This window comes from Lottia gigantea (genome assembly GCF_000327385.1).
Source record: "Lottia gigantea unplaced genomic scaffold LOTGIsca_22, whole genome shotgun sequence".
Lineage (NCBI taxonomy): Eukaryota > Metazoa > Mollusca > Gastropoda > Lottiidae > Lottia > Lottia gigantea.
Genome location: NW_008708555.1, coordinates 1,395,364 through 1,420,510, shown reverse-complemented (window position 1 = coordinate 1,420,510; position 25,147 = coordinate 1,395,364). Strand labels below are relative to the sequence as shown.

Here is a 25,147-nt window from a genome sequence, read left to right as displayed (position 1 = left end):
GATTTTTGGATGATAATGAGTAAGACCCTTATTTCTGCACCTTTCTTTCAGAAACAATTCAGCACTGTCTAAAGTATTTCAAAATTAAATTTTAACAAAAAAAAAAACAAAAATAAAAATACCCACACATTTTACATTGCACTCATCACAACATTTTGTACATCATATAAAACTTTTAACCAAACTTATGGTATTGGGGTTCAGTGTTCTGATTGGTCAATCACTAAACATATGTCAAATTTAGTTCTAATAACCAAGCCTCTGATTGGTCAATCACTAAACTGATTTCAAATTCAGTTCAGCTAACCAATCAGATAATTGTATTTCTCTCAGATAAGTTTTTGCGAAATTAACTAGGGGAATTTGCCATCAGTTTGATCTGTTGTACCTATCTATGACTGATGATGGTGTTGGTTCCCAAAACACATGATTAGTGCAACTATGACTACACATAGTGATCTTAAATGTTAAAACCAATATTGAAGGCTTATATATCGAACACTGTTCTTAAAATTTGGCACAAGTATTCACCATTGAGTTTGAAATGTGGAAACAAATATGTGTAACCATTCATAATTTCAAGATTGGATGAAGAGCAACATGTTACACAAAACACCCCTTTATTACTTATGTGAACTCTTCTTCAGGAATAAAAAGGAAGAAAACTATGAAAGTACAGAAGAGTTCATAACTAACAAAGGGTGTCCAGTATATTACTGCCACTCAAGATCCAAATCTTGCACAACATATCTTGGTTTTGGTGCAATTATGTATATCAACAATGGGCAAACAAAGAAATAAAAAAAATTGTTCTTAAAGGCAAAATACAATGCATAAAAATACATCTTAAATACAAGCTTCAAATGTTGTTTGGAAGCAGTGATATTTTAACATTATATTTCAATGAAGTTGATGTAGAAATTTGGCCATTTTTTTATTCCTGAAACCTTTGTAGCCTCCTGTCCTACTTCTTTCCATTTCTGGTGAAGAATTTGGCTGAATTTTAAGGTATGCTCATTACCCATCCAGAAAGTTGCTGGAATAATATTCTGTTAAGTTATTCACTTGGAAAGCCATTTCCAGTTTTGGTCCCTGTTTTGGTTTAATGCGTTGATCTTAGTTATGCAACCTGTATTTTAATTACGATGTCACAACCTTTTCTTTTTGTGCAGCACTGTATAGTCATGTGACCACTGATATTATGACATCATGATTTTCCCCATTCGTTCCCGAGACATTTCGGCATTGCTGTTACTAACCCTTCGTCTTGTTCGTTTCATTTTGGCCATATCTTCTCCGAACACATCTCCTGTCCTTAACGCAGAAATCAAATCATCAAATTCTCCTGAAACGTAAGAAACGCATTTTCACTATCAAAATAGTGTTCGATACATCAATTGTAGAGCAGACACAATAACAAAGTAAGTACTACTTGTCAAACTTCTGTAGGGATGCAGACAGAAGTAGATCAGTTCTCTCATTAACAGGCTTCAGGTTCTGTATTAATATTTCATAGAAACATATTTTCAAGCAGGGAATGGCTACTGAATAAGTCATCTTTTCTCATTATGGCAGACAACCCAGTAGTTAATGAGTACAATAATTCCTAGTAAAGATCTACTAAAGATGAGTCGTTCTACAATATCGCATAGTAGTTATTCCTCCAGAACAAAGGTATGGCAGTCGTACAACTTAAAGAATATAACCCACAAAAGAGGATCGAAAATAAGAAAACAGACAACAAACCTTTCTCGTTGTCATTCTGTGATAATTTACTGTTGTTACCGTTGACGCTAGTTTTATCTGTATTAGTACTCGCTCGACGTAACAATATCCTCTTCTCTCGGTCTTTCTTCAACTGAAATATGTCATGATAAAAAGTTTTAAGACCTACTTTTTCTGCTCCTTTTTCCACAATTGATGACAAGCGCTGCATTGCAACATACGTAAAGGAATTGCCAAGACAATGGAGTTACCAATACAATAAATACCAGTTATAGAGGCTCTGAAAGTCCTAACCAGAATTTCCAGTTCCTCACAGGACCCTCTCTCCTCAAGTTTCTGGGCTTGGACATTGATTTTAAGGCTAATAAAATACAGAATGATTTTATCGCATTGTTGTCTGATGAGGAACCAAATTGTCTATCAGGCCATGGCATAAAATATTCTGCAAAAAAAAAGCATTCTGATTGTTAATCCTCAGCCTATTCTATTTTTACCTGTTCCTCCATTTTACTTCGTTTATCTTCTTCCTGTTTCTGTTGTCGGAATTTCTCGTTCTCAATCTGGGCATCGTTAAAATAATTCAGGAACGAATCAAAAATACCACAGAACTCTTCTGGTTGCATAGCAGTTGGATCTTCACCAAACGCCTTGACAACCATGTCATACTGAAATTTTGATTGACATATAAAATGGCTGACAACAGAAGTCTTCACAAACTTATTGCAGCTAATCAGGAAAATATTCAAATGGTTTTTAAAAGTGTCAGATCAGAATTACAAAACAAAGATGAAGAAAATAACTCTTTATTAATAAGTTTAATTAATATATTTTAATTAAAAAGATTGAAAATGTATTTCCATTTCTATTATCAAAACCACCTGTCCTGTTGATTGGTTTCATATCTGAAACATGTTTTGAAGGTAACGACTTTTTTTCAATTAGCTTTTATTTTCTCAAAATAAACCCTTAAAAAATAGTAAAATATCACATTCTCTCACCTTTTGTTTCATTTCACCATAAGAATCTTCCAACTCAGAGAAATTATAGGCAGCTACAGTACAGAAATTACTCATGGTGGTTACGAACTTATCAGGATGGCCGTCATACTGACTACGGAAAAATTCTACTTCCTTTTCTATATCTTTTAACCCTGATTTTAATGCCTTCATCTCTTCATCTAACTCTTTAAATCTAAAATTAAAGCAACAAATGTTTCACAAAATGAAATGAAATGAATGGAGTTTTACATCCTACTTTTCTGCACCTATGGCAAAAGAACTTTTGGACTCACTCTATCAATTTTGACATCTTTTGGATCTATAACTTATGGACTTTTATTTGAATATGTTGTTTTGGATTTTGGGTTTCCTTTTGCAGTTATGATCGTTAGTTTATTTATTCAGTATTATTCTTCATGAAGACTCCAACACACTGCAGTGTACAATAATGGGTACATTTTCTCCTCTTTGTCTTCAAACGGCCAAAGGATTTTGGAAAGCATTACAGGTGTCGGTTTTTTTGCTTTATTTTTTTGGGCTAGTGCTTTATACATTTCATATCTGACAACATACTTCTTTACACTGAGTTCAAGTAAAATTCATGAATTCTTTATGAAACTTACGTGACTTTGGCAGCATCTTTTATGGCACAAATATCTTGTTCTAGTTTCATCAGATCTGGGAACTGGAAATAGACATATTGTTAATTATATTGCTGTAATTGTGAGTTTTGGGTTTTAAATACCGGCAACAGCAACAGATTGGCCCTAGAAAGCATCAGTCAAGGTATCAGACAGTGCCCAGAGGAAATTACAGGAAGTTTTACGTTGATTCATTAAATAAAATCCACCGTCTCAGAGCTTGATGGCATGATATGACCAGTAAATATTCCTAACAGAGGAATGATTAAGAGAAAGCTAAGAGCACCTAAATTGTATACTGTATAAGGGTCCCAAAATCTTACCTTTTTTTCCAAGATGGCTTCTATGAGGTAGTGAAGTAAGGTAACATTTTTATTGATGCTTGATTTTGTATCCACCATTTTGTTTAAACTCTGAATTCTGAAACCAGACGCATTGCCTCGCTGACCTCTATTCATATAGTTACCAATAGCCAGCACAATTTCTAGTAATTTCTTTAATCTTCTACATCGGAATAACTGTTTACTGGCATCAAACACAGCTAGAAACATAAAATGAAGTGAAGGTCTACCTCTTGCTTTCTGAATGGATGCTGAGTGGGAAAGCCATGCAGTGTGCAATGAGTAAGGCTTAAGTTTGCTCTTATAATCAAGTAGAAAAGGTCAAGATGCCTTATCTATATGAATAACATGATAAGAACTTGTTTCTTTTAGAGTACTCTCCCAATTTCACCTATCTGCACATGAAAATCATTTCATTAAAAGCCACAGAAAAAAAAAATCATCAGAGAAGAGCTAGTACCAATTGTGCTACTGTAGAGAACTAAAACTGAGACGTACCAGATATTTTACCCTTACAATCCAGTCTTCTATCTTGAAACTTCTTTTTAAAATAGATAGCATTCAATCTTTGTTCATAATGTAGAATTCTAAAAATAAATAGACAACATATCAATTACAGACCACAGACAGTTTGGAAATTTGGACAAAATCAATTAGAACATGTTAAATATCCCAAATCTTTTTACCCTTTCATCCCTATTGACCGGTTGCATAATATATACCAAATATAGCTGCCATTACTAAGTGATGTCACACAACGTTAATGTCATACGCCTCGAGTTATATTACTTGGAGTTCAGGGTATATGGTTTATTATTATTACACTTAGGGTTCAAAGGGTTAAGATTTACATGATAATTAGCAAAGTATTAGAGTTTTCAAGACTTCTAGAATAATAATCGTTTGGTATAAGTTTGATTTATATATTAACTAGACATACTTGCTCATATCAAGTAAGAATCTATCAGCTCTAGCCATATTCTCTCTCTCATGACTGTGTTCATTTAATAACTGGATTTCTTCTACTGTAGGTACAAACTTTAATAACTGAAAAATATAAACATAACATTCAAATTAAAATGGCTTCTCCTTTCTATTTTATGTTCTATTTGGGTTAATTCAGAGGAAATTGAGTCTGAATGATGACATTCGCTGAGCTGTAAATAAAACTTGTTCAGTAGTCCTGCATGCTGTACTAGTCTCAAATCAAATATCATTTCCTACACTAAAACTGGTTGACCACCTACCAAGATAAAAATTCTTAAAACCATTGAATTAAATAATACATGTCACACGATCCTATTCCTTGCATGGCATTCCATCAGAAGAAACCTAGGAACATATAAGGAGTCACTGAACCAAGACCAACAAGACAAAAACAGCTAGTGAGAAGAATTTGCCTCTACCTGTTCGACCATATCCTTAGGTATATCTTCAGCTTCATCTACATTTAAAACAGCTTTTTTAATTTCTTCATTCGTTAATTTTAATTTCGATAATAAAATAGTACAATTCTGAGCTCGTCTGCCATCAATAACAGATAATTCGCGAACTTTCGGTGCGTGAGTTTTAGTGTCTTGTTCACCCTCCTCTTGTCTCTGATAGGCTGAAAAATTCTTCTCAAAATCACCCAGATCTAACGTATTGTATAACTGAAAGTAGAACATAAATTGAATTGAATTCATGGGTCATTAAAGGCATACTACCTTTAATAATGGACATCAAATTTAATTTCTTAAATATTCATCAGTTGACTTGTATAGCGTCATAAATATACAACAGAATCCCTGCATAATCAGATAAATCCTTAAAACTATATCATTATTCAAGAACTATTGAAAGATATTAATTTTATGTCCATTCTAAGAGGTAGTCTTTCTTTAAAGATGACTATTCATTTTATAATGGTGGTCAGTTAAGTAAGTTGGTGAGAAGAGGGCAAATTAAATGAGCTCTCATAATTTTTTTTAAAGTATAGAACAGGAAACATTATCCTACCTTAGTATCATCTAAATCACTCCAAACTGTTCCCTTGATTTGGTTCTACAAATGGAAATGAAAATAAAACAATTTTATTTTGTCTTTAAACCCATATTAACAATTATTCTCCATTATTTTTAGTTTTGTCTCAATTCAGCTCATCCAACAGTTCCAATCTCTTTACACCTTCAATTCAGGACATTTTGATAAAGATATTAATACATGTTTCAGATACTTAATCCATCATCAGCACACCTGGTTTGGAAATAAACCAAAATAATCACAGAAAAAGCAAACAAACTTATTCTTACCTCTGGTAACTTGGTCCAATTAAATGACTTCATGGGGTTTCCTGGTTTGGGTATTTTTTTCTGTTTCCCTCCTAAAGCTGGACCTCCTGTAATTCAAAGAAAGGATTAAATTCTGGGATGTATCTTACCATAACATTTTCACGGCTTGACCCTTCAACATGGCATTGTACATATTTTTGTCATGAAAATACATGTGTTTGTCATAAAAAGAAATTATCAATTGTAATTGATTCAAAATTTAGGCTTATTATTTGATTTTTGTTCAAATGATTTAACATTCATATCTGCGGATCTTTCAACTTACCAAAAGGTGGTGGAGGAGGAGCCCCTGGAGCAGGTGGTGGGGGTGGGGGTGCTGAGGGGGGTGGGGCAGAGGGTGCTAACACTGATGGTATCTTGAAATCTTTATTAAGCATGGTTCCTGATAGTAACTGACTAGTAGACAACCCCATCTTGGCGTCGTCTGGTAGACTTCCTGTTTTTACTAAATGTTGTAGTTTTTGTTTTTCTCCTCTCTCTGCCTCTAACTGAAATTAAAACAGAACGGAACATTTACATTTAGTCTCCCATGTCAAGTTATTACGATCATCAGACACTTTTCTTGTAAATAGTTAAATCAAGAAAAATTACACATTCAGGGAAACACAAAATATAAACACAATCAGTTCACCCTATTTTGTATTGCTACTGACACAATGACTTTAAAGTCAAACTTAACAGTATGGTTTCAATCAAAATGTGTTTTAGCTTGAAGCAAAGTGTTGGAATTGTCATTGGATGTGCATTAAACTTGAGAAGTTTCCACATGGAAAACTAATCTAACTGATACTTACATAAGAAGTGACTTCATGTAACTGAGCCATGAGAGAATTTAACTGTAACTTAACATCAGCATGGGCAGCCATTTCCTTCTCTAATTTAGCATTCATATGATTCATGGTGGACATCAATTCTTCCTACAAACACATAACATGCAACATTTATTTCTGTCCTAAGATTTTATGACATTTTGGAATGTCTACCTCTAGAGCAAGAACCAATTATGGTTTTACTTTACAAAATCTGACTCTTATAATTGATTTCATCAGCGTTTTTTTACATTTTTCTTCTCTTACCCTAGGAAATGCTTTCAAAATAATGTTATTATGACATCACCATTTTGGATGACTAATTACTAAAAAGGCATGCAAAAATAGTCAATCCCTTTCCTTGCATTAAGCATGACCATGTCTTAAGTGTAAATTCTAAGACAATATCAAAAAAACCTGTTACCTTTTCCTCAAACCTCGCCTCACATTCTCGTTCTCGTTTGGCTAATTTAGCATTCAGCTCATCGTTAGCTTTCTCAGCTTCTCGTAACTTATTCTGGAATGATTTTACATCATTTTCACTCGCTAACCTGAAATATTGTCCAAAATTATCCTTTTACAATTTTAACATGTGATGTTTCATGTACCCACAGCAGTTACAGTAATTATTGGGTTATTAAATTGAGTGGCAAAGTGAAATGGTCAACTTGGTTAACGAACCATAGACTCACTTGCCAAAGTAGCTACTGAACCTTAGTTGATTCTCTCCGAAATGAGAACACTCACAATTTCAGCTGATTTCTATAAATTTCTATATTTGATACACATTAATCTACAAATAGTAACTGAGAGTCAAGGTTTATTTCAAATATATTTCACATAGTAGGTATTAAACTTTAAATTTCTTTTCAAAATATAAACATTTCAATATTATTTCAATAAAATTTCAGCTGATTTTCTGTGATATTGAAATAAAGCCATGTTTATCTAGTATAAGCCTACCTATGAGTGATTTGTTGTATATTAATTTCCTCCATGGGGGCGACGTCTGGATCTTGTCCATTCCGCTGTAACACAACCTGTTGTACCATTTTATCAATCAGAATCCAAACTGGTGTCATGTCTTTCTTAGAATCTAGAAAGTAACATAACATATGACTGAAGATTCTGCAATATGTGAGAGCATTTATCTTTTGAATTACCAACTTATATTTTTATGTCTTTTAATATGAAAAATTAATGAAATTTAAAAGTAATGTTTCCAGGCCTATATAACATGATGAATCAGAAGGTAGCACTCAGGGTTTACTTTCCAAAGTACTAGATGAGCATACACATATAATGTATATAACGCAAGCCCTACAGCTTGAATCACTGCCTAAAGAAATCAGTCTTAAAAGTGATTTCTAATCATTTAGTTTTCTTCCAGTTTCACTATCATCTGCATTCTACACAATTTAAATAAAATATTTTAACTGACAATACTTACAGGGTAACATGACCAAATGTTGTAAAATTGACATGAAATTATTATATGATGTGGACAACGCTAATTTCTTCCGTAATAATTCAAACATGGCTGACGCACTTTTAGTATCTATATGTACCTGGAATTAAAATTAATTATTTTACAGTTCACTTGCTCTTGGAGTTGTAAACAGGATTGTTGATCTTCTAAGAATGAATTCATTTAGATTTGGTTGACGTTGTGAAAAGGGATGACATTCCAATTTTTTAATTATGTCCAAGTACAACCTTACTAAAATAATTTACAGCTCTTCTTAGACTGAAGAGAAGTGCGATAGATTCAGCAAGCCATAGCTAAGTATATCAGAAGATTAATGCTACAATATTGATTTGGCAAAATTTAAAAAAAAATACAGCAAATCTGCATACATAGAGCGCAATTTAATAATTTGCTCAAGCAAGACCTTGAATGCCTCTTTTGTATCTTCTGTCAAAAGTGACCAAAAAATGAAGGATTTTATATAAACTTACAGATTCAAATTTTTTGGCTATTTCTTTCTCATCTTCATTCCTAACCATCTCAAAAAAATCTAAATGTCTGAAAAAATACAACAAAATTAATTTTGAAGATCAAATGAATTTTTAATGGATGGCCAAAATTTGGATACCATTAACTTTGGAACAGAATAGAGAAGTTTTTGAGCAAAATGCTCACAATTAAGCTGATGGCTGACTCTTTTTTAACCCCTGTGAAATAAACAATGAATATTAATATTAATAATAATATTAATAGTGGGCAACCTTGAAATGAGATTAATTAACAACTGATTGAGCAAATGAAGACAGATCAATCAGTGGCAACCTTACCTATCTAAAGTAGAGTTTTCATGAGATCGTAGTTTTTCTATAATAGGTTGTATTCCTAGCATGAGAAATTCGTAACGAAGATGTAGCCTGAATTCTAGATGATCTTGTCCAGGGCCATATTTTAACGCAGCGTTGAAAAAAGACATGATGGCTGTTTTCAGATTGACCTCTTCTCGATATTTTCCTGTACTTCTATCTAGGTCATTGATTAGGGTCTGAAATTGAAAGTGAGGAAAGTTAATGAACACAATGTATATTTTCAAAATTATGTATCTTGTAAGTTAACATCAGATATATTTTCAATCCTATTTAGTATGAAAGGACCTCCTGATATGTAACAGTTAAAACTATATAGTTTCAAAATTGAAGAGAACTCGATCATACTGGAATATCATTATCATTTATTTGGCTCTATTTGCGTGGGTCAGACAATTCATGAATTCAATTCCTTTTGAAATATAGGCTATACAAAATTTCAAGGAAAAAAATCAAAATTCCTTAGAACATGCTCCTGATGACAAATGAGTTATAAAATTCAAATCAACGAAATTAAATATGTCGAAATGTCTTGCAAAAAATTAAGTGTCGATAAACGAATGCCAAAATTTGCAGATTTGCCATGTACAATGAAATATCAAAATAATTCACAAATCAACATCCTTACATTAAGATCATTAATTAGCTTAATGAATGGATCTCCTACAAGTCCATTTACAAAATCCTGTAAAACTTTTAACCGACTGTTTCCATAGTTGATATAGTGAGAATAGCAAATTTTATGATAAAATTTCTTCCTTTTCTTAAACCTTGCCGCTGTCATATCAAAATTCTTTGATTTCCTGATCAAAAATCCTTTTCAAAACTTGATAATCCATTTGTTAAAATAATTTCCACACATAATTTGATGATGTCATTAAAATTGGTGTATTATTATAATTTTGAATTATGATGTCACAGTATTGTGATGTCATAATGGCTTATTTGCACAACAGAATGATACTATTGTTATTTCTATTAGTAGGAAAGCAGATTAAAGTAGAAACTACAACTTGTTATGAAATATTTGATAATAAATTTATCTGAATTGTGGAATATGACATCTCTAGAGGTTTTGTATAAAGAATTCTGTAAACACATTGGCACTTTGTTAGAGCAGCTTAACTTCAGTCCTACTGAACAAATTTCCGTTTTTATTTCAACCATGTTAATTTTACCAAAAATCTTGTCCTCCCCGGAGCAAAATGTCTATACTTTCATATCAAATCCTCATTTAACAGGATATGGGGTGGTAAATTTTTAAAAAAATTACCTGAAATCGTGTCCTCTCAGCAGCATAATGTTGAAAATGAATCATGGCTTGTAGAACTTTTTTATGTCCACCAGGTACGATACATACAGCACCAAGAATTTCTAACACCGCGATTTTAGTTTTGACGTTCTCGACTCGTAAACTCTGGGCTATAATATTGATACATCGTGGATGGGCTAAAACATGCGATCTTCCATGCTGAAAAATACATCAGTTCTAATTAAAGAATTGAATAACAGAGGGGTCTCAGAATGCAGAAGAACTTTTTATGTTTATATAAGATTATCAGGGAGGGGCACTAATCTTCTTAAGTCTAAGGGAAACTACTCATCTTGTTGATCTGGTGCCTACTGCAATCAGAGAAAAGTCAATAATGGTCCTGTATGAGAAAGGCTACTTGACACCAAATTTGAAAGAATTATTTTCAACACTAAGGCATCAGAAGTGGTAATGTATGATAGAGGCTACATGAGCCTAAATGTGATAGAAATGTTATCCAGGACTTACTGAGTTGTTCATGAGACCTTTAATGCATCCAATGATAGAGGTGTGTATCGAACTCTCTGATATCCAATAATCCATTTTACACAGATATTCCAATAAACATTGCAGTCCTCCATTATCGACAAATCTCACCACAAAACTGTAAAAAATATTACATAAAAATTATATTTATTGTTGCAACTGTAATTTTAAAGTAAAGAACAAGTGTTGAGCATTTTAGTTGCAGTTTAGATGTTAGTACTTGAGATTCTAGGCTCCTTAGCTGACTAGTCAACACCCCTCTCTATAAGGTTGTTATTTCTTTACAGAAATCAGCAAATGATGTAATAACATTTAAAGTTACTAAACCAATTGGGCTACATCCCTCTCTAAAAGGTTACTTTTCCCCAACAGAAATCAGCAAATGACGTCATAAGATTCTAGGCTCCTTAGCTGACTAGTCAACACCCCTCTCTATAAGGTTGTTATTTCTTTACAGAAATCAGCAAATGATGTAATAACATTTAAAGTTACTAAACCAATTGGGCTACATCCCTCTCTAAAAGGTTACTTTTCCCCAACAGAAATCAGCAAATGACGTCATAAGATTCTAGGCCCCTTAGCTGACTGGTCAACACCCCTCTCTATAAGGTTGTTATTTCTTTACAGAAATCAGCAAATGATGTAATAACATTTAAAGTTACTAAACCAATTGGGCTACATCCCTCTCTAAAAGGTTACTTTTCCCCAACAGAAATCAGCAAATGATGTCATAAGATTCCAAGACTCCTTAACCAGCTGAGCTACAGCCCCCTCTAAAATGAAAGTTATGCGTATAAACTTACCTCATTGTTTGAGTTCTAAGAGCTGTTTTTAAATTATCTACTACTTTGGTTCTCATCAATAAATCTTCATCTCTTTCCAGTCCTGACTGAATCTACAAAATAATACAAAAATAAGTTCTAGGTGTTTTAGATTTACAATCATAGCACTGCCAATGAATATACACAAAACTGAGAATGTGATAAAGTAACAACAAGGTATAGTGCAATTACTTCAGTACCATTTATCAATATATATGGTGCATTCCTTATAGTGATATAATTGCCATAATTTCATTACAGAAAATCGATGCCCTTACCAAAAATAAAATTTATCATGAACATCAAATTTAGAATATTAAATACAAGACAAGGTGCTACACTCAATTCAGGGTTAAATGTTAATAGTAGAGCTATCTTTTTACACCAATCAAGTAGTTTCTCAAGACTTTTGACATTTCTAAACCCTCACTTTTCACCTGGTTTTAACATTTCAACATATAAATAAATCCTCTATTAAATAAATTAACACCTTACTGTTGATAGAGAGTAAAAATTCAGATTTCAAAACTTCTGTTAGTGCACTGATTTTTAGATCAAAATTATTGAAAAAAATATTAGCCACATAAAACACATAAGACGTGTGAGTGGTTGGCTCCCAGTGTTTTTCTTGATTCAGGTCACAAACCTACACAATTTATTTAGCTAGGATACAACCAGTTTTATGACTTGATGTTAATTAAGCATTAAATGAAGAAAAGAGGCAATTATCTAGCAGAATCTCTGGGCAACTGGATTTTTTAACGACTGCTAGCAACTGTCAATCTCTGGGTTTAGTCTATCTGAATGCACTAATAAATGTTTTTACCACTTGCTGTTAATTGTTCATGATTCAAAAATAAATCTAGCCATCAATCTGAGACTTGGGAATATTATGAACATCCAGTTTTTAATGATGGGGCAAATTTGAAAATTGAGATTTCGCTTATGATAATAGATTTAATAAGATGCACTAAACTACCTTTTCTCTAAGGTCTAGGGATTGCTCTATTAACCTACTGACTGAATTACTTATAAATAAAAATTTGAATAATAAAACCACATAATAAAAGTAATTTGATCTGTACAAATTTATATAAAATTTCATTAATTCAAGAATATCATCTTTATGTAGGATGAATAGAATACCCCAGACAGTTTTTATGGTGAATGTGATATGCCCTACTTGAAGCTTTGCACCTTATAAATTTTAAACATGGTTTTGTATGCAAATGATAAATCAATGGTATCATGGAATTTTCTAGATACCCTATTCATTGCATTATAACTAGGTAAATAATAGGGCAAGATGGCTTATTCTAGACACCCAAATGTAAGAGCTGGTGATGTTTCATGTCTGACACTACGGTAAGTAAATTTTAACAAGAAGGTAAGAGGGCCTTTTCCAGACACCCTTTCTGACTATATTACTATAATCATATTGAAATGTAGATGTCAGTAGTGTATTATGTCTGTATGGTGTTGTATAGTGTCCTGTAGTAAGTCAATGATAAATTAATACTCTCTATTGAAATACTATCTATAAAGTTACATTTAAACATTTTTTTCTTTATTAGTAAATATACCATTTGTTAGTAAATGAAACACTTGGTTGAAAAAAGTTTTGGAGAAACATTCGGAAATCAATGTAACATTCAGAGAAGTCCATGTAATATTCAAAAAGAGGTCACTGTAACATTCCGGGACGTCAATGTATCATTCAGAAGTCATTGTAACATTCAAAGCAGCTGATATAACATTTAAAGAAGACAATGTAACATTCAGAGAAGTCAAAATGACATTCAGAGAAGTCATTGTTACATTCAGAGAAGTCATTGTAACATTCAGAAAAGTCATTGTAACATTCAGAGAAGTCATTGATACATTCAGAGAAGTCATTGATACATTCAGAGAAGTCATTGATACATTCAGAGAAGTCATTGATACATTCAGAGAAGTCATTGATACATTCAGAGAAGTCATTGATACATTCAGAAAAGTCATTGTTACATTCAGAAAAGTCATTGTTACATTCAGATAAGTCATTGATACATTCAGAAAAGTCATTGTTACATTCAGAAAAGTCATTGTTACATTCAGAGAAGTCATTGATACATTCAGAAAAGTCATTGTTACATTCAGAGAAGTCAATGTAACATTCAGAGAATTCTTGCAACATTCAGAGAAGTCATTGTAACATTCAAAGCAGCTGATATAACATTTAAAGAAGACAATGTAACATTCAGAGAAGTCAAAATAATATTCAGATAAGTCATTGTTACATTCAGAGAAGTCATTGTAACAGCAGATCGATAAATTTTAAATTAAAAAAAGAATAAACTCTAGAGACAATTCTTTGTATATTTTTTTTAGAGCAAATTTACTTCTCTCAAATAGAGACAACAAATATGAATGCATAGTCTCTTCAACAGGTCAGAAACTAATAGAAATTTCAACTGTATTTCACTTTAGCAGATAAACCTCACTGTTTCCTTAAAAATTTCTGGACAATTGGAAACAATTCCAGAAAATAAATTGGGGATTTTAAAGTGAAAACTTACTGGGGACATGGCTGAGATCTTCTCGATATATTTATCTGGTAAACTTTGAGTTGTTGGATCCACATCCTGAAATTATATAATGAAATAAATGAATGGAGTTTTACTTCTTACTTTTCTGCACCATGTGGGCTAATGAAGACAGGCAACGCCATGCAGGGTGCAATGAATGAAATTTTGCAAGGACAGTGTCAATAGCATGCTCTTTTTGATTTCCAACTTTTGAGGGATCTTTAACATGCACAGTCTGTAGCACACGGAAATTATACAGAAATAAGAATAAGCTTAAATAAAGCTAAAGGCAGAGAAAAACACAACTTTAATTATTTGGTTTGATGGCCGCTAAAGCTCAATTTAAGCTCTTTATGTCACTTTTCAGAATAAATATCTGACTGCAGATATCTCTATTTCTCTTTAAGAAACAGCAATTATTTTATAAGGATAGAGGAGGAGGAGGTGGTTAACAAAGTTTTAATTTTCTAAGGTGTTTTAACAAAGCAAATTATTCAATGACTCTACATAAAGAATTTTCTAAAGTGTGCCCACACATCTACAATGTGTATTTCATCAACATTCTTCACCTTTATTTAACAATGTACAAAAGGCAGTAAATATTTCTTTAAAATTCATTAGGTTAAAATCAAATATTACATTAAAAACTAAAAATAGCCCAGATCAAAGACGCCTGTATGTTCATTACATGCTCTTTGTGTGCACTATACAGACACACAGTCTGAAAGTCAAAGGTCATAGGTCATATTGCAGACACATGTTTTTATTAATTCGGCATGTTCCCTCTTTTCTTCACAGTGTTAACCCTGTAGTTCTAGAAATTTGATGTATTTTTAATGCTTTGATCGTACTTTGATATTTGAAACAATTTGAAATACATTGAACTAGCAAATTGGAAACACATAATATTAAAACCTTACTTCCTCTGATTCTGTTTTTATCAGTCTAATGGATACAAGCTGCAGATATTAATTCCTCATAAGGACAGATAGTTTCGGAAATGGAAGTCAACTGTTCATTTAGGGCAAAGTAGATGAATTCACTTAAAGCTACGGACGGAATGGATGAATTTTCATGGCGAATGGTTAGGACGAGTCGATTGCCAGCGAACTTTGTCTAGTGTGTCCAGTGCTATGACATTAGCCGAGCGACAGTTGAAGCCATTCGCCAACATCAAGCGTGTTTGGCCCGAAAAATTTCTTGCCATCAACTCATTCGGCAAGTGTATCCACTCTGGCGAAGTCTATCGCAAACTTTCCTATAAAAGAAAGGACATTTAATGTCAATTCAAAATGAAGGTTTGTTTTCAATTTAATTAGACTCAGTAATTCCACATGACCAACATAGCAATCTTAGAATTTTTTTATTCCATCAGTCTATTACATAATAGATCATAACTTCTATTAAATTCAGAATAGAACCAAGTGTAATTGGATAAAATCTTTCCCTTACAAAAATCCAACATTGCCAACAAAGTTATTACAACATTTCTATTTCATGAGCCTATTACAGCTTGTAAATGATAACTTTCTATTTCCAGTGTTTGGTCTGTCGCAATTCAAACCAGAACCAAGTGTTAATGGATAAGATAAAATCGGTGAACTTTCCAACAGGATCAATATTGGAAACTCTCGGAAAACACTTAGAAACACCACGGATACACATGAATCATGAAAGCTATAATTGAATCATTTATCATTGTATTTCATTGGTTAATAGCTAATCTATCAAAGCTTCTCATTGGTTGGTATTTTATATTGTTATTCAATAAAATATATAAGCCCTACATTATCACACCAGAGGTGCCCTGTAAAACCTTGCCACCTTGGTATGTTGAAACAAGGCATCTATTTATGATTTTTGTGAGCAAAAAATTAGGCATCAGCTGTTTTACAGAACATGATAAAGCCAAGTTTTATGTCCTGTTATTTTGCACCGCATTGGAAAAAACGAATAAGAATAAATAGAAATCTTCTGAAATTATTCTTATAATGAAATAAATTCATTTGTCTCCCATTTTTTCATTTGTTCATTGACTTTACTTACTATGCTTCTATGCCTATCAGTCCAGTTTTGGAAATTACCCCTTTTTTCCAATCTCAATTATTTAGCTGTCTCTATGTGAACCTAGGACATACTAGTGCTAAGATTGGTTCGACGATAAGTGGCCTGGTCAATTGATAAGATTTTTAGAGGAATGAGGCCCCAGGGCATATTGGATTAATATCGATAATCAACGTTATTCACAGGAAATAAATAACTGGATGAAAATTTACGAGAGAGTCCTAATCTGACATCAGGCTGTGTAGAAACTTTTGAACAAATACCTGATATTGACATGGTCTACATAGTTGACCTTTCATGACCTTTACCAACCTCTTGATAGTGTTTACTGATTGGTCTAAATGGATAGTCAATAACCAATCAATGTCTTTGATTATTTTCCTTGTTAACACTCTATGGCCATTTACTCAAGAAGCACTTCAGGGAGTTCTAGCTTAGAAATATAATGGAAATATCTGAAGCTCAGTTAATGAAGATTGAAAGCTGTGAGTCAATTCGTTCAATGTGTATTATCAAACTAACAATAACCTATTGTGGACTATGTGGACTTGATTACTATGTACAGTAACATAATTCCAATCTTCTCAAATTCCATGATTTCCTGTTATTTATTTTGCTAATACCTCGAATTTAACGCCTTTACTGGTTTAATGGAAAATTATCACCCCTATATGAGTGTGCCCCATTCATTTACATTTTGTTCAGTAAGCCACCTGGATTTTGAGTTTTAAGTTTTTTATACATCTGATTTGGCTAATGAAGACAGACAATGCAATACAATGTGCAATGAGAGAAATGTTGCATACTCTTTTAGATTTCCATCTGAAGATAAATCTTTGATATGCACAGCCTGTTGAACATAGTGCCTTGGTTTATTACACCACAAGGTTAGCAAACAAGCATCTAAATCAATGAGCAACCTCTGTTTCCTGACCTATGTGAAAGTGTTTTATTGTTTAAATGGCACTATATTCTGGCCCTAATCTAGCTTTAAAGAACTATTGCTCTATTTTGACCATAGTCAAAATTTTATAGTTTGAAAGGCACAATATATACTAGCCCTTACCTAACTCTAAAGCCCTATTGCCCCATCTTTATTTCTGGGAGTTTTCAATTGATGGAGAGTCTAGCTCTTACCAAGCTCTTAAAAACTATACATACTGAATGAATCAATAACTATTAGAATGTAACATTACCTATCAAATATTCATAGACTACCACTAATAAACTTGGTTTTTATGGACATCTAGAGAATATTACATCATTTGTTTGGTTAGAAATAGTGGCTATCAGCTATAATCGAATGTAATGATTCAAAAGTTTACATGAACATGGGTGACAGTTTCAAGGTGGTTTATGGAGTCAAGGTCTATAACTGTAGAAAATAAATAAATCAATAACTATTAGATTGTGACATTACCTATCAAATATTCAGACTACCACTTAAATGTTTTTAATGGATATCTATAGAATCTTATATCATTTGTTTGGTTAGAAATAGTGGCTATTATCTTAATGTTATGTCAACATTCAACAGTTTACAAGATGAACACATAATTTTTCCCTGGTTGATAGTTTCAAGGTGGTTTATGGAGTCAAGGTCTATAACTAAATTACAAATTGTGACATCGACTTTTAAATATTCACTTGGTTTTTATATACATTTTGGTTGCAAAAATTTTGTTAAGGGGGGCTCAACTATGTGATTCACAAGTCATCTAAATTTTTCAGGGGTAGCAAAATTTTTCTTAGGGGACGGGGCATTGGTCACCCTTAGCTATGAGCCTGTAGCATTACTGTTTGCGATTTTCATTTTTAACAGATTTCTAATATCAGCTGATTTGACAAGGTAGCACTTGATGGCATGATTATCATATAACCCTAGGTTTAATCTATCATATAAATATTATTATAATAACTGATATCAAATTATAAATATACAGGCCAATATCATATATAATATTTAAAAATAATTAACTCAAGAATTTACTGTTTTATAAACAGTTACTTCACTGGTTCAATAATCTTCACAAGGTCAAAGTACTAAGAACTCTGCCTAAAACCTAGATTTCATTAGGCTCTTATCTTGTATCACAGAAGTTTGTAAATGCAGCAATTTGATTGACATTTACTCTTGACAATCCAATCAAATTTCTGCATTTACAAACTTCTGTGATAAGAAAAGTGCCAATAAATGAAGGAGTTTGTAGTACCCTGACATTATGAAAATGAGGTTCAATAAACTACGCACTCGTCCAGATTTTAGAAGCGATAAGTTTCATATTTCTACACTCAATATGAAGACAAGTGGTATAGATGACAACACTAAATGCCCATTTATAGATGGGCCGACTGGAATAATGTTGAAAGATGAATTCTTCAAGTTGACCAGGTGCCTTATTCTCGAAAAATAAAACACAACTTAAAATAATTTCCCAGACTTCCACACCAACCAAGATTACAACCCAAGACCACTATTTGATAAAGTGAAGTCATCGTGATTGGAATAAAAATGTAAAGATGGCATATTCAAGACTTTTCAAATATTATTATCTTTCCCAGAGCCAATCTCATTTATCTAAGTTTATTTTTCAACAAAATATCAGGGTCAACTGACCTTGTATGACCTTGAAGACGTAAGATAATTAAATTAGGAGTAATTCAACAACGATAATCCTAGGGTAATCTCTCGTCATTCAGTCTGTATGCTAATCCATGATCGTCCAGTCATGTCAGGTTTTACCAGTCTTAAATAAACAATGTTACTATACCTGATTCAACACCCACCTCAATCTTAGAGGACAACGAAGACCTTATAAAACTTCAAGAGAATGAAATTTAATTTTTCATTCCTCAGGTTTTTTGAAAATAACACTTTTAGTGGAAGAATTTGAAATTTAGATTCTTCCTGGGTTTTCGAAAGGCAGTGTGCAAGAACCCAGGATACATTCAAGGCTGATGCAAATTAATTAAATATAGATAACTTAATGAGAAATAAAACCAAGGGCAAATTTCTGTGACTGATACAGCAAACATTGAAAGGGCACAATGTCTGGTAATGCACATAATAAAGAAGGAGCTCACAAGTCCAAGTCAAACCTCCATGACTGAATACAGCCAAATAAATATTCAGATATCTCTACATTTGTAAACAAGATATTTGTAATGTTAATATTCAAAAGACAGAAACCAGATGTCTGGCGCTGTGAGCTCCCCTTCAACAATTCTGTAGCCTCCAATCTACCTACCCAAGCCCCACATACCCTCCTCTCCCCGCCCCCTATCCATGTTCATTGTTCATAGAAACATCATTTTTTACGATTGCTCATGAATACAGTCAAATCAATATCCCGACATGTTTTTAATCAAGATAATTATTATGTTAATATTTATCTTGGGACCGGTGCCAGATGGTGTCAGGAATCAGTCTACAGGTCACGCCGACCTGGAATAATTCTACATGCTGTATCAAGAATATTGATTTGGTTCCATATCAGGCTCATTTAGATTCTTATCAGGAATTACACAACTTAGCTTAAACTATTATAAGATTTTTCTTCTTTGCAATAGCCTGGAGACTGACTGACATAGTCAATTAAGTAGAAATACCTCTTTAAAACCTTTTTTCCACATGGCTGTTTTCCAATAAAAAAATTGAATTTAGCAATGTTTGCATCTTACAATGCAGATGGAAGTTCATTGAAGAGTAAGAATTCCATCCAAAATGGAGCCTTATGTTTTCTATTCTTGAGTTGCAGCTAAACAATTATGAATAGTTTCCCTGATGTTTTATCAAAAGTAGCTAACAACATATGAAAATAGTCCTCTTTACAATTTTTACTAATGGTCTACCAGACAATAAATTTCGGAAAAGAAAGCAGACCAGGAGCATCAATCTCATGACAAATTTGAGGTGAAAATTGGTGAGATGATGAGTAGAAATTAAATACATAAAGACAAGTATCTTAATGTCCAAACTGGACCAGATAGAATGAAGGGAATGCTGAATGACCGGTAAACTATCTTCAGTAGAATTCTCTATTGACATTTTAACTACATGCCAACCATCTTTCCATATTCCTTGAATACCTGACAATATAATGGGATTCTAGATCAGCCAGGTTGGCTAGAGTCAAAGAGCAGTTTTTTCTTGCACAATCCTGATGATTTTAAAACTGAAACAGATGCCAGCTACAAAAGCTTGGGCTAATCACATTTTTGTCCAGTTTTGGCAATTTTTATTTAATCACAGTTTCCCTCTTTTTTTATTATGGTGAAGTTTCACAATCTGTTTGAAATTCTGATTATGGTGCGGGCACATGAGCGGTTTTGGTCCATTGGTTGAATCATATTTGAAGCTGAACTTAACCTTATGAAAAATGTCGACAGATTCAAAAGCAGATAGCTACCATCATAAAATCTTCAAAGAACAAAACATCACACAATGACATCAATCAAATATTCTTTAATATGGAATCAATAAATCTTCAAACCTTATCTTTCATGCACTCAGTACAAATAATTCTGTGTTTGAATTCCAGATTTAATGGTGATGATAAGAATTCTGGGTGCTATGATACTATGATAGTTTTAATTAAAAGACATAAATCAAACTCCGAAATACAGTAATTAACTGATATGATAGATGAGACAAAGAATTTAATTATAGTCTAACATATACAGATTACTCCAGCAATACAACTTTTCATTATCAAACTTCAACATCCAATTCTGTAGGAATATAATAGATAGTCATCTCAATATTTGCTGTATTTTATTTAACTGAACATTTTACTCTAGCCAAACCACTTTTCATTATCAAAATCCAGCATCCACTTCTCCTTCATAATCTATGTCATTAAAAGGATATAGTAGTCCATATATTTGTTGAAGTTCAGTTATATGAATTTACTAAGATTGCCCATTTCAACAACACAACTTTCATAAATCTAACTTCAATATTAACATGGACAAAAGTGTAGAAACTTGGTTCTGTGAATTGGGATATAGAGGAAATATGATGTAGGAGTTTTAAGAGATAACCACTACTTGGGGAGTTTATTTTTATATAAGTCCCTGTTGTCTATAAAATTTAGGTAGAACCAATTTAACAAGTTTGATATCTAGTTGCTATTTAATACTATCAAATGTAAATTCATTATATCATTATGCCCATGAAACAAAATTCAAGAATAATGTTTTATATTGTCAAATCTAATACCAGAGAAAACTGAACAATAAATCCAATAAAGACAATAAATTCCTATCATGTCTAATTTCATTGTTTCCATGGAAACCAAAATAAAGACAGATCCACTAAATCAAACAAATTCCAAGCAATTCTCAGTTCAAGCCTAATTTCATTGTTTCCATGGAAACCAAAATAAAAAGAGATCCATCATTGTCTGGTAACTAATATAAAATCATGGTGACTCCAGCTGGAGTGAAATAACTCGATTTCTGTTAATTCTGTAGAGAATAGCCTCCAGCGACAGTTGACCAATCAACAATGTTACTTCTACTTAACTTACGCCACGGATATTGATTCGGAATTCTAAGAAAGTGTCGCCTTCAGAGAGATAAAATCTTGACAATTCTTATACTTCTCAATTATATTAGTTCTCAATTATATTAAGTATAGTTTAGTTGGCCATGGGGGAAATTTGATGACAAGACGGAACTCAAATTTAGGTTATGTCATTGTGCCTAAGATTCTCTGAATAAAATGAGAAATACAGAGAAACTGAAAGCCCTCCCAACCACACCCTCTGTAAACATCCCCTCTATACCAGCATATTCAAAAAGTCCTTAGATAATCTATAGAAAGAAACCCGTAAAAAAAAACAGGACCCACTATAAACTGCAATCCGACATGTAAATCAGATCCCAAAGAAGATAATCTTTAGTTAATTAACCTCTCTAAACCAGCAACTCCAGATTATTTATTGGTAATCCGTTGATGATATTAAAGATAAGAATGACATGTGCCTTGACAAATTATCAAAATAAACGATTACTCACTAATCAAAGTCTCAAGAATTCTCTCAATGTCTAGCATGTATCTCTGGCGATAAAAACTGAATAGAGATGTGAGGAATATAGATTGTTAAGAACTATTGTTCACCACAGAAATCTATACAATCAGTCCAGTAGGTTAATGGAGCAAAATTGATGACATGATAGAACTATATAGAAATTAGGTCACATTCAGTCAATCAATCCAAGATTTTGTCAGCTATCACACAATATTCAGATCTAAGTTCTCTCTCTCTTTTATTCTCCTAATTAGGAAAGAATAGAGATCCACAAGACCAATGATATAAAATCTGGTAAAGGACTGTATCACCATTTTCAATGCAGAAGTTACAAGAAGGGCATATTTTGCCCTCATCAGAGCCTGGCATCCCTTTGCGGATTCTAGAGGGCTCTAGTTAGGGTTGGGATCATGGGGGTGAGGAGGTTAGGGAAAATTTTCTTAACTAGAAGCCAGAGGATACATCTAACACAATTTTGGAAGTGATATTTTCCCTTTTTTATGGCCTGAGGGAGGCATGGTGCCAAATATGCCACTTGGTAGGTTTAATTGTCCAATATCAGATACCAGAAACAAAACTGACCTTTTTCTTGCTACAGTAGATCTGCCATTTTTTCTCGTTTGGTAAGCTGTACAGCGCCTCCTGGTGAGGTTTGTCTAAATCTAGTTCCGCCTGAAATATCAATATCGTGATTATTATTTCACCATTGGAATAAATATACTCTAATTATTACCTATGTGCACTTTCAAAAGTGAGGCGTCAACTGCTATCACAGAGTACTATCGGGTGTTTCGCAAACTGGAGTTTTGTAAAAAAAAAAGACTGCTTCATAGAATGCCAAGGTCATAACCTCCTGCAAATCTAAGAGGCCACTATTGTTAATCTGCAAACTTCACTTTCAATGTTGCATATTCTGGTCATATCCCGCAGTAATTCTAGGAAATCTTTAATCAAAATGTGCAATAAAAAGTAGCTTCTTTTTAGAAAAAAACATGAAAAAAGTTGGATTTTAAAAAATATATCTGATGTTCAAATCATGACACAATATGTGTAATGTTTTGTAGTTCTTTCATCAAACTGGGCCTTGGAGATAGTGGGATTTTAAAGACAAATGAATCTTAAAACAAGATTTGACATCCAAAATATGATACTTCAAATAAATGTTAATCTTGGAATATATGATAGACCATGCTGGGTGATATCAGAAAGTTGTCAACATATAGCTTGGTTATCAATTTTAATATGTGATGTCGGTCAAAATCAGAGAAACAAAATAAATATGTTTTTAGTTTTCAGGCCACAATTTATTTTATTGTCAAAACATAGCAATCAACTGTAAGTATATTTTGGTAAATTTTGACTAGTCCTGCTGAGTGTGAAACAGATGGTGGCCAGAAAATTCTGATACATTATCAATTTGGTTAAACTCAACTTATAGAAAAATAATTAATTCATTCTAATTATTGAAGGAAACTATCAATCTTTTGATTTGAAATCATCAGGAACATACAGATTGATCTAGATCTGCATTTCAAATTAGATTGATAATCATCCAAAGGATGAGCACAATAGAATTCTTACCACTAATTCTTGAAACTTGGCGTTTAATTCCTCTTCATCTGTTGGCATGGGAATATCCACTTCCATAGGTTTTAATGTTCCTTCCGTATCCATAGAATGTTTGATCTCTGGAGGGCGTGTTCCTCCCAAACACCAACAAAAACCATTTTTAGCCGGCATCGTTAATCCTTAAATCTGTTAATCTGTTAATCCTTTCATATTATTCTGAAATTACAAAAAAAAAGACATTTTTAAGAATTTGCTTTCCAATATATATATGTATATATTCTGTGTTGCAAAAAAACTTCTGAAAAAAAAAATTGAAACAGACATCAAACCATTCTTAGAATAATAATGAACCTAAATTAAAATCATTTATATGTTAAAATAGGAAAGAAAATCTCTTCAAAAGCCAGTCCTGAAGCCAGATTTCAAATTACTGGTACACTGGTATCATAAATACTCAACAATGTTTCAGAAGTGAATCAACCTCAAATGACAAAGAAGATGCATTGTTGAGAGGTTCAATAATTCAGGATCACTTGAATACAACCAAGTGGATAGAAAATGCTTTGTGAATTTCAATCTTAATTAGTCAATATTTGACCAAGAACATTAGTTTCCAAAATTGTTAACAGCATCTTTCTAAAATAATCCATCCTTTAAAAAACATCCTACATAATAAATCCAATAAAAACCATAAATTTGCCTGTTTGGTTCATTAGATAAATAAAAAAAGCACCTGTTAATTCTACCTTTGACTGAGTATATCCCAAATCCAAAATATCTATATTTGAAATTCTGTTTTATATTAATAAAATATCTCAATTTGACCTTTTGATAAAATCATTAAAAATAAAACAAATCATTCATTAACCTTGATATATTGACAATCAGAACAATTAAACTATTTATCATAAACATCTTCCATCTGACCTTTTCACCAAGTGAATTTCTGTCAAACTAGGATGTTATCAGGTAGACTGACCTATTGTGAAATCCTTCAACCTCTCATTTCACATACCTTAAATATTACACTGGATTAAAACAGATATTATTTCATATACATCAATGTTCAATGTTCAAACCATAGAAATGTATGGATAAAGATGAATATTTCACAAAGC

At 32.6% G+C, this 25,147-nt stretch overlaps 1 protein-coding gene across 1 annotated transcript; it reads right to left on the bottom strand.

Annotated features, from left to right (window-relative positions):
• Nucleotides 1-1,199: 1,199 nt before the first annotated feature.
• On the bottom strand, nucleotides 1,200-24,200 carry LOTGIDRAFT_159871 (hypothetical protein; the record flags this gene model as incomplete). The annotated part of the gene is made up of 24 exons (XM_009054573.1): nucleotides 1,200-1,345; nucleotides 1,747-1,858; nucleotides 2,220-2,390; nucleotides 2,724-2,916; nucleotides 3,347-3,408; nucleotides 3,688-3,905; nucleotides 4,204-4,292; nucleotides 4,646-4,752; nucleotides 5,112-5,357; nucleotides 5,704-5,748; nucleotides 5,997-6,082; nucleotides 6,301-6,523; nucleotides 6,830-6,952; nucleotides 7,269-7,395; nucleotides 7,808-7,940; nucleotides 8,295-8,412; nucleotides 8,804-8,870; nucleotides 9,140-9,354; nucleotides 10,449-10,646; nucleotides 10,956-11,091; nucleotides 11,777-11,868; nucleotides 14,353-14,418; nucleotides 23,043-23,132; nucleotides 24,042-24,200. The coding sequence occupies 24 exons, from the start codon at nucleotides 24,198-24,200 to the stop codon at nucleotides 1,200-1,202; spliced, it is 3,222 nt and encodes a 1,073-aa protein (XP_009052821.1).
• Between the last annotated feature and the right edge of the window lie 947 nt (nucleotides 24,201-25,147).